The sequence below is a fragment of the Macrobrachium nipponense genome, chromosome 10 (assembly GCF_015104395.2).
Source record: "Macrobrachium nipponense isolate FS-2020 chromosome 10, ASM1510439v2, whole genome shotgun sequence".
Taxonomy (NCBI): domain Eukaryota; kingdom Metazoa; phylum Arthropoda; class Malacostraca; order Decapoda; family Palaemonidae; genus Macrobrachium; species Macrobrachium nipponense.
The window spans coordinates 99,703,079-99,714,730 of NC_087204.1; the positions used below are offsets into that span (position 1 = coordinate 99,703,079).

General features: G+C 38.8%; 1 protein-coding gene across 1 annotated transcript; it reads right to left on the reverse strand.

The window, feature by feature from the left end:
• Nucleotides 1–5,525: 5,525 nt before the first annotated feature.
• LOC135224058 (uncharacterized) lies at nucleotides 5,526–6,410 on the reverse strand. Its single transcript, XM_064262974.1, has one exon. The coding sequence runs from the start codon at nucleotides 6,408–6,410 to the stop codon at nucleotides 5,526–5,528; it is 885 nt and encodes a 294-aa protein (XP_064119044.1).
• Nucleotides 6,411–11,652: the final 5,242 nt, after the last annotated feature.

Sequence of the window (11,652 nt, forward strand, 5' to 3'; positions counted from 1 at the left end):
TGGTTTAATCTTATATATCTAATGGATGTCTTAGTTCTATTTTAAAACCACTCATCATATTTTTCTTTAAATGGCATTGACCAAAATCAGATTTAGGCACTAAAATTTTACTACTTTACATTACCTATTATTTAAATCGTCGTCCATGTGTCTACCTAAACCTGTTGACCGTTAATTTTACTAACAATGTTTTGAACACTGTAAAGTCAATTTGCCTCTCGGTTACTGCCACGACAGAAAAAAAGCTTTCATTACGTCCGTAAGTGCTTTTTTTTTATAGATATTTTAGCATCATTTCACAGATTACGGTCATTTTGAAAATAGTATAAGGTTTGATATTGAATAAAAACAGTTTGATCATACATTAGGTTTTAAACATGGTAATTTATTGTTACTCGACTATCATTTTAAAGTTCATCTACCAAGTTCATACAATAGTAACATTAGGATTCTTAAAAAAATAAAAATAAAATACCATGCCCCTCAAATATGGACTTTTTCGTAATTTGATAGTCTGAAAACTGTAACGAGTTTGTCCAATGGAAGAAACTTGATTTATAGAAAACGGTTCATAGAAAACCGTACGGATTACAAGGCCAGACTATCTTAATTATGATTTTACCTTAATTTGTGACATAGGTATCTTTCCAGTCTGCTATAGGCAAATTAGTCGCTAGCTTTTTGTGACTTTCTCTTGCAGGTTATTTAAAAATTTAATTTAAAGGAAAATTTGTTAATTCATTTTTTACATTTAACTACAATCTGCTTCTTGTCTATAAACTTAGACGGTGATTTTATTAGTCGTTAATTTCTTAGATTTTGAAACAATTGGAGGAGATAGAAAAGTGAAAAACAAATAAACAACGTCGTCTTTTAGCACATCAAAGATATTCTGTGCTTTAGACTCAGATCCTGCCATCCTTCAAGCATTACAAGCCACCTTGTGCCAGAAATATTATAGATAATAACAATATTAATCGTTGGTCCCTAATATTTTCATCAGATTTCACCACATATTGGTTGATTCCAAACTCGTTTATCTTATTATTAAATTTCTTTCTTTCGGGTTTCTTTCTTTCTTTCTTTATTTATTTATTTATTTATTTATTTATTTATTTATTTATTTATTTTTGTTTTGTTAGGAGGAAGCTTGGACATTTCACCAAATTTCTAAATCTGGTGGAAAAATTCACCATCTGTCAACAAATTGAGCTACAATAGAGCTGCCATAAGTGGTTTTATGGCGGCCCATTGAAGTGATTGAAATCATCATCTCTCCCCCTCCCCCTCCCCAAGTCGTTCAAGCAGAGAGTGAAAGGGGGAGAGGGAGAGAGCATTGGCCGTGGACGCTAAAATGAACGAGTTGACCAAAGTGAGGAAGATTCTCGACATGTTATCATTTTCGTTTCCAAGCAATTATTTATTAGTTATAGACGTGTTGACAGATATGAATTCGGTTGATTATAGGAGTAGTTACAGTCTCGCTATGAATACATAGATTTAGACAATACAAAATGCAAGAAACCTCAGGAAGTGTGATGAGGTACTGCATCACTTACTGAAGTTGCTTAATTGCTGGACCTCAAAAAAACTGTATTCACAACAATAAAACACAGCTGAAATCAGTATAAATTATCAAATACAAATCAAATGAAGGTGATTATTATAAAATTAATAATTTAATGCAAAGTTTGTTAGTTAATGCTTACCATTTAACATAACAATCTCCTTCTTTTATCTTTGACGATATTTTCATGGTGGCCAATACACTATATCGAAAAATTGCACTTTTCAGGGTTGTTACGCACAGAGTTTGTTAGATTCTTTTTGACCGTTATTTCTGTCTAGAGCTAATTCTAAGATGGGTATTAACGCTAAGAGAACAAAGTCTGTGCAATTAGAATCAAATTGCGGAAAGACAACATGAATTGATAACCACTCCTTGGATTTTGTGTCTTCCACACTTCCACCTGGGTTTTTTCATTCCTAAAATCTGGGATTTTTGCAAAATTATATTAATGTAAGATATTCTTTTAAGTAATATGTGTCTATCGTCCGTAAGAACATGATATCAACAAAGACGTTGCAACTTGCAGAGATGTCATATTTGGTGTTGAGAGGAGGTTGGGGGGATGATGTCGGAGGTCGTTCTGGAAGTCCATATTTTTCAATGCTTTCCTTTTTATTGACCTGTATTTTACAAATAGCAGTCTTTTTTTTTTGCCACTTTTATATATATAAATTTTTTATTAAGCGTTAACATCATTCTTCACTAGTCGGAAATACAAGAGAGATAATAGGAATATGATATAGGCCACCATATTTGTAAATGATTATAAGTAAAATTCTGTTAACCAAAGTCAGTACTTTGAATAACATCTAATCGGGTAGAAGTGCGAAAGACCGTATACCCAATATTTCTTCTTAATAATATAAGTAGAATAACATTTTCAAGTATTTCATCTTGTATATATGCAATAACATTTATTGAAGAAAATGTCCAGTTTAATGACCATTTACACCAACATAGTGTTACCAAATGGATCATTCACTTTCAAATTCTTTAAGTGCGACATCTCAAACTCTATATGTATACCTTTTTAGAGCCCTATAGTTAGGCTGAAGTTGCATGAAATTGCCTTCCATTCCCTCATGTCCCCTAATGCGCCACAGACCTTGTCGAAGAAATTTCAGTGAATCATGGACAAGCAGTGCCTGACGATGATCAGCCTGTGATTGTCTGCCATGCTGACCAATAAGCTGATGCACTTTGACATTTTTTCTATGCTCAGTCAGCCTCAGGGCAGCTTCCACATGTGCAGAATTATGGTTTCATGGGCTCTAAATTTCTCTGTTGCCTTTTTTCCAGTTATTGAATCCATCTTTCATAAATGCAAGCTCTGTATTTTACTAAAAGTTCAGAGATTCAGTCTTTCAGCTGAACAGCAGGTGAAGCAAAATGCTCTTATTCCTTGTAGTGCATATACGTAGAGTGAGCCTTGGAGGAAAATTCTCTTTCAGTTTTTTGATGGTGGCAATATCTGTGGTCTGATATGGTTTCACACTTGTTTGGCAACAGGCAGGCAGCCTGACATTGTTCATCTCTTTCAAACACTTCTGGGTGATGAGTAGTCCTATGTGCTTCAGATGTGGTGGCTGGCTGGTGGGCTCTCCTCAACTCTTGATGTCTCTGTGAATCGTTGCTGCTCCATACCAACTGACAATCCTGTGGAGCAGCTTAACTTAACATTTGATTACGGTATTTGTTCTTAGCACAACTGACAATACTGAAAACGCGTTCCACTGCTGCATTTGAGATATAAGGCATGAGAGCGTATATAATGCTAGTTCCCTGTAGGGATGCTTTCCTGTGCCATTTTCATATGTGTATAATCCAGCCCAGAATATTTGGGGATCACTTTGGGATGCCATTCGCCTCAAAGATATTCTCCTCACCCGCCATAATATTTTTTTTTTGTGGAAGTAAACCTTTGTATGATGATCCTCAACTACATTGGCATTTTCATCAAGCAAATGAGCAAAAGGTAGTTGTGAGAAAAAGTACCTCTCCATTTGTGATAAAATTTTCTTTGGATTGCTTTTAAATGTATCCTTGTTTGTTGAGAGTTTGTATTTCAACTTCCTTACTCAGTTCCATGAGGAACAATTGGCATCTCTCCTTACGACGCTCCTGATTGGCTGTTGATAAGCCAATCACAGGGCTGGAAACTCAGTCTCTCTCGAAAGTTCACATGGGTAGGATCTGTTCCATCTTTCCTGAGGGATACGTCTTTCAAAAGTATCCCTCAGGAGAGGTGGAACATGCATCCTTCCTATGTGATCTCTCTCTCTCGAGAGAGAGAGAGACGGAGAGTTTCCAGCCCTGTGATTGGCTTATCAGCAGCCAATCAGGAGCGTCATTAGGGATTGACCTAGACATCAAATGTACGGTTGATGTCCCTGACAAGTATGGAACAAGTGGGGAAAGTGTCTGTCGCGTATTGGGTTTGTTTCGCATTGCAGGGTTTTTTATTTTATTTTTTTTTTCTCTCTTGGTCACTTGGGTGTGTGATGCTTATTTTTTTTTACTATTGTGGGAAATTTGTTTCACTCAGTGGGAAGATTGAAGGAATATACTCTACAAAATTACGAGGGTAATTCCTTCCACTGTGTGTTCTCTGGTAATATAGTAAATTGTATGAGACAGGCTGTTAAGCACACAACTCTTCCGTGCGCCTAACGTGTTCTCAGACTTGTGTCAGAAAATCCAAAGGATTAATAATTGCTTTGTAAGTTTAAGTAGGCTAGTTAAATTCAGGTAAGAGTAATTTAGGTAAATGCAATTAATCTAATGAGGACTATGAATAAATTAAACCAAGGCCATAAAATTCCCAGGGCAGTTCAGTTTGGTCCCGGAATTCAATTAAGTTTCGACCCAGTTAAAGTAAAATTAAGGTAAACTAATCCCAAATAGTAATGCTAAGTAAACAGACAGACCTAATTATGACTAAATTTTCTACTACGCCCATGTAATTATATAAACACCTATAAAATTGTTCAATCTGAGTCTATGCCTAATTATTTCTCACAAACTCCAATATTACAATAGCCTAACTACGTAAAAGGGCTCAAAATTTAGTTAAGGTAAAGAAAACAGTGCATTACGTCTTAAATAAGTAAGTTAAACGTAAATAGACGAAACCGCTTCCTACTGAATGACCGTTGGCTCAAATCAGCCGTCCAATCATGGCGGCCTAGCCTTTGTGGAAAATTGGTATGTTGACATACCAGTTAGCCCAGTTTGGACACACACCTCTTAATTCACTACTAAACTAAAAAACAAATCCTATATATTTAATCAGCAAACTCAGCGACCTCTAATTATATTCGTGGAAATAAATGAGTTCGTTGATAAGAAATGTTATTCTACTTACCGACTCTTTCCGAAATTCCGACGAGTTTAGTATGAATGGCCGTTTCAAAGTCTGGTTGCAGATAAGGATTCGAATAGGATATGGGTTAGGATAGGTACAAACAGGAAAGGAGATCATACAAACCAATTATCTTAAGGGTTATTAATTTCTAAAACCCTACACTATGTAAATTAAACTCAAGACGAAGTTTACAAAACAAGTTGTCGTCCGTCTACCATGCTGTCTGTTTGAACAAAGCCCCAAAATCCTGCACTCGGCCTATTGCTACCCCAAAAAAAAAGCCTATGCCAGGTCAATGGTTCTTATCACTCCCTAAATCAATTAAATAATTTCTTAATTAATTTGAAGGGACAGTTAAATCTATTTATTAAATCTATCTATCAAATATTTTAAATGTTAAGTAAAATTATTCAGAGTATTCAAAATATAATATTAAAATTTCTGCAGAGCTTATACTAAAGAAAATGGGGTATAGTTTATTTGTAGCTCTTAGCAGTGACTTTGTTAAAGTTAGAAAATGGATATGTACAATATAAATTTACAACATCCTCCCCGGGGGAGATAACACAAAACACACAGTTTTGTGTTAGGTTAAACAGCTTCATCATTAATCAACTGCTGTAAGAATCGCCTTGAGTTGGTGGCAGCTCTTCTCTTCGGTCTTTCTTCTTCTGCTTGATAGCCTTCAGAATTTTGACTGTCTCCTAAATTTTGCTCAGCAGCATCTACAGTATACACATCCTCTGGGTTAGAGAACTCCAGCGGGTAAAGTTTGTCAACGGACCTAGTTGTCTCTCCATTGCCGGTCTGTAGCTTCACAACTCTGACCAGTCCATCAGAGCTGGGCATCAGCTGAATGACCCTTGCCAATTTCCACAGGCAACGAGGGGTGTCATTATGTACTAACGCCACATCTCCTACTTTAATCCTAGTTTGGAATGGTTGGGTTGGATCCCTGTTGAAATAGTGTCTATCTCTTAGGGAATGCAAGTATTCCTTCTCCCACTGTTCCTGGAATGCATGTATTACCTGAGATACAAACTTGAATCTCTCATTACATTGTTTGTGGTCAAGCTCAAACGCTGGGTCATTCAGATAGTCCCGGTCTATGGCAGTGGGTAACGAGTTTAACCGGTGGCCATACAACAGGTGAGAAGGGGTAAGGGCATCGATGGTATCTGGAGACTTAGCATCCACATATGTAAGAGGTCTATTGTTAATACGACACTCTATCTCAGTGACAACGGTATTCAGTTCGTCAGAATTAATCCTCTTCTTGAATATAGCTTTCTTTAGGGCTGATTTGACATTGCCAACCATCCTCTCATAGAAGCCTCCTTGATGGGGTGCCCTAGGTGTGATGAATGTCCATTTACAATTTTCCCTAGTCAGTGTGGACTGTACGTCAGTGTCATCATACAAAGACTGAATCAAGGAAGAGCCAGTCTTGAAGTTAGTGGCGTTGTCAGAAATCATTCGACAAGGGCAAGATCTTTGCGCAGTGAATCGCCTGAAGGAATTGAGAAAAGCAGTGCTGGTTAAGTCTTTTACCACTTCCAGGTGATAACCTCATGTTGAGGTACAAGTGAACACGGCTATGTAAACCTTGTCCATTTCTTTAGTGGCTGGATTGCAGATAAGAATTTGTCCAGTCAAATCTACTCCGGTCGCCTCAAACGGCCGGAGACTGTTCACTCTGCAAGCTGGTAGAGGGCGGAGGAGGCCTGCGCAAGGCAGGTCCTTCCAGACGGTTACATAGGTGACATTTCGTTTTCATCTTCTTGACACACTGTCTCAGTCTTGGTATCCAGTATTCTTCTCTCACCTTGCAAATTGTGTCTTGAACTCCTGCATGAAGAACCTTTTCATGTGCTTGAATGGCTATAAGTTCAGTCAAAGGAGAATTTGGAGGTAAAAGCAGAGGAAATTTACTCCTATATGGAAGGTGGTCCGCATTTTGTAGTTTCCGAGTGCATCTCAAAAGTCCACTCTCATCCAGGAACAAGCCTAGGCATTTAACTCTGGTTTGAATTTTGTGGGAATTCTTGTTGAGGTATGACATCTCCTCTGGGAAGTACTGACTCTGTGTGAGGCCAATAAGAATTCGTAATGCTTCTGAGTTCAGTACTTCAACATTTTCAGAGTTTACAGATCCCGAGTTCTTAGTTGTACGATTCTTAATTGTATGCTTAAGGAGCCTAGTGAACTGAATTACTAACTTAGTGACATTTATAAGTTTAGGAAGGGAAGCGAACCTACGGATATCTATGGGATACGTAGCTTCTTCACTGACAACTGTAGTTAAAACTTCTTCAGGTATTTTCAGGTGGGTGGCATGCAGATACTTCTGTCTGTTCTGGCCACATCTCTGGGTTCGGGAGCCAACTTGGGCCATGGAACCAAATTTGACTTTTCTTAAACTGCCGCATGGAAATTCCTCTAGAGACAAGGTCTGCTGGGTTGTCTTCACCAGGTATATAGAGGTACCTCACTTCAGTGACCTGACTTATCTCATCCACCCTGTTGCGGACATAGACGTTTTTAGATTTGTTGTTCTGAATCCAGTGTAGGGCAACTTTACTGTCAGACCATATGACAGAGTCAGTAATCTTGACACCATCGGTAGTGAAAACGGTTCTGAGGTAGTCAGCTATTTTCACCGCACTATAGTTGGCAGTCAGCTCAAGTTGTTGTATGCTCTTCTTTTTAAGAGGGACGACTCTTGCTTTGGAGAAAACCAGGTTTGCACCTTTGTGTTGGTCCATCAAATAGGCTGCAGCCCCATAGGCCCTTTCACTGGCATCACAAAATATGTGAAGAGAGTAGTTAGTCCCTCTGTTGGCTGTGAAGCGTGGGAATTCTTGATATTCGAACATTCTTCTTGAAGTTCTGGTGGCAAAACATCATCCCACCTTTTAGATAGTTTCCTGACCTTTTGCATAAGAACTTTAGCTCGTACAATTATGGGAGCAAACAATCCTAGAGGGTCAAATACTTTTGAAAGGTTGCTCAAAAGTAGCCGTTTGGTAAGCGGAGCTTCTTTAGAGGTAGGGGGTTTTATGCTTAAGTGGTCAGTCTTGTCGTTCCAATGAAGTCCTAGAACTTTGACAAGGTCTGAGCCTTCTGTTGTTCCATCACCTTCTTGTGTTACCATTTTGTTGAAGGTTCGATCATTACTGAACCATTCTCTTAGAGGCATTCCGGCATCTGACAGAACTTCCTTTGCAACCTTGTAAAGACTGCAGAGGCTGACTGTTGTAGGTAAGGAACCAATTAAGTTGTCCACATCAAATTTGGTCATGAGGAAACTAACTTCAGATGAAATGGGTAAGTTTCAAAGTGATGTTGCAAGGTCGACTGGAGTAGAAAAGGTGAGCAGGTGGCTCTAAAGAGAACTGATCTAAACTTATAGGCTTGAAGGTCTTCTTCATTGTTAGGATCTTTTAGCCAGATGAAAAGTGCATAATCACGATATCTAGGTTGGAGACCTACCCGTAAGAAGGCTTTGCTGATGTCTGCCGATACCGCAAATGGGTTGAGACGGAACTTCAAAAACAAGTCGGAATTTCAACAACTAGTCAAGGATGGGCCAGAGTATAAGCAATCATTCAAACTAGGGGCCTGCTTGTCCATCCGGGCACTTGCATCAAATACAATATGAATGGGCATTGTAGTTGAATCCTTAATCACAGGTAAATGGGGTAAATAATGTACATTGGTCAACTTGAGGTCTTCTTCTGGCACTGTTTCAATGAAGCCGAGAGACAGTTGTTCTTTGATGATCTGGTCATAAATTTCCAGATATTTATTAGTTTGTTTCAGCTTGTGAATAGTACTGTTCAGTCTTTTCCTCGAGAGTGCTAAGTTGGTAGGGAGTTGTTTCTTATCGACTTTCCAGGGGAGAGATACCTCATATCGTCCTTCAACCATATTGATGGAATTCTTGAATTCTTCCAGTACAAATTTATCCTCAGGTGACATATCTTGATCAACAATTCCGACTGATTCTAGGGTCCAAAGCTGTTGGATGGAGTCTTCAGCAAATTTGCTATCAGACATCTCAAGTGGTATCTTTAGAGCAGCTTTGGAAGGTTCATCAACTACCAGTCTCATTATAGTTACAGAATGAGCACTGATGGGGGTGTCATTAGGCAGTTTACCAGCGACCAGATATCCTAAGGAGGACTCAGTCAGGTTCACTCCGTTTGCTTGTGGAGAATGGATGAAGTCAAAGTAATGATCTATGCCAACAAGCTGTTTGACCTGGTCAATCTGACTACTTGACAAGTTAGGGTCAGCTAGGGTGACATTCCTGCTCTTCAGTTCAGAGACTATCTTACAGAGTTCACGAGGCCTAGCGCTCTGAGGTAGTTTAGGTATAACAATAGCCTTTAAAGTTACAAGGCTGTCATCGTTTACCCTGACAGGTACAGTGACCGTTCTATTTTCTCTAGGTTCTTTGGTATCCCAGAACCCACTGATTGTCTCGTTCAAGTTTACACTCTTCCACTGCCTCTTGAGTGATGAAGGTGCGTTGCACCCTAGAATCAAACAGTGATCTGAGTTCCTTGGTGTTGCCTGAGGGCGGAGACACCACTTTCATTAAAGCGGTAGGGAGAATTCCACTTGTTTGGGACTTTAAGTCTTTGTCACTGTAATTATCTCCACAATAGTTCACAGTAGAGACTTCAGTTGAGGAATCAGGGCACAATGCTGAATGGTGTAGTCCAGTTTTACATGACAGACATTTGTGGAACTTTACAAGACAATCTGTTGTCTTATGGTTAGGCGAAGTGCATTTCACTCAACGATTTTGTGCGGTAAGTCTTGAAATGCGTTCTTGTGTGGTCTTGTAATTGTCACACTGGTAGGCTTTATGTTCTGGTCTATCACAGAATACACAACTTTGAATTCTAGCTGTCGTATTAGGCTGACCCGGAGTGACAGAAATACTCAGATTCGTGACATCATGTTTCTTGGGGGTGTAAGAACTAACCTGGGTTTTGGTCTGATTACCTGGTCTATTAGAACTTTGGTTAGGCTTGGGTTTTCTATGGGAGTAATCCTTATTCTTATCCCTGGGTTCAAAATCCAAAGAGGACAAGGTCAGGATTATCTTTCCTAGCCCCTCTCTAATATCTATGAGTGAAGAGTAGTCCTGTCCACACTTGTTTTGGATTTGCTCTTTCACCTTGCCAGGTACTTTTTGGAAAACTAAAGGACCAAGTACCCAGGTACAGTGATCCGAATTAGGTTTGTTTCTTTCTATGCCTCTAACATATTCTTCAAGTTTAGCCCAGAAACCACATAGTGAATCCAGATCTGCAGAAGGTTTAGGCAGGCCTGCTACTTGACAAATTAGAGATGAGGTTATTTTCTATGGATCAGCATAAGTTTTCTTCAACATGTCAATGGTATCTAGATAGTTTTCTTTCGTGACAAGGATATTTTTAATCAGAGCTAGTGCTTCACCCTTCAAACATCCCTTCAGGTAATTAAATTTGTCAACAGCTCTCAAGTCTGGACGAGAGTGAACGTTAGACTCAAAAACATCCCAAAAGGGGGGCCATTCTCCATTGATCCCTTCAAATTCTGGTAGTGACAAAGACGGCAACTTAATCGTATGCAATGGTCTAAACTCTGTTGCAATACTCTGGGGTTTGGCTTCCATGCAAATGATTTTTAGTTTCTCCAAAACTTCAGTGCTTTGCATGATGACTTGGTTGGCATGACACTGCTTTGCAGTGAGTTGTGTTCTATCAAGGTCTTGCTCAGAGAACCCTTCATCTCCAAGTTGAACTAAGTACTTAAAGTTGAGTTCTTCATACTTCTTTATTTGAGACTCTAGCCTGAGACGACATGCCTCCAAGGTTGAGGACTCAACATCACTTGCCCTTTGAATTATGTAGGAAGCGCTTGTGCATAGATCCTTGCAGGTTTCCTCATAAAGTTGGATGGAAAATTGTGTCGCAGACATTTTATGAGTTTAAAAGGGTAACAAAGCAAAAAAAAATCCCAGGACAACAACCCAGGCCTTAAAACATCCCGCTGGGGATGCCAGTCTTCCTTTGTGGGAAATTTGTTTCCCTCAGTGGGAAGATTGAAGGAATATACTCTACAAAATTACAAGGGCAATCCCTTCCACTGAGTGCTCTCTGGTAATACAGTAAATAGTATGAAACGGGCTGTTAAGCACACAATTCTTCTGTGCGCCTAATGTGTTTTCAGACTTGTGTCAGAAAATCCAAAGGATTAATAACTGCTTTGTAAGTTTAAGTAGGCTAGTTAAATTCAGGTAAGAGTAATTTAGGTAAATGCAATTAATCCAATGAGGACTATGAATAAATTAAACCAAGGCCATAAAATTCCCAGGGCAGTTCAGTTTGGTCCCGGAATTCAATTAAAATTAAGGTAAACTAATCCCAAATAGTAATGCTAAGTAAACAGACAGACCTAATTATGACTAAATTTTCTACTACGCCCATGTAATTATATAAACACCTATAAAATTGTTCAATCTGAGTCTATGCCTAATTATTTCTCACAAACTCCAATATTACAATAGCCTAACTACGTAAAAGGGCTCAAAATTTAGTTTAGGTAAAGAAAACTGCATTACATCTTAAATAAGTAAGTTGAACGTTAATAGACGAAACCGCTTCCTACTGAATGACCGTTGGCTCAAATCAGCCGTCCAATCATGGCGGCCTAGCCTTTG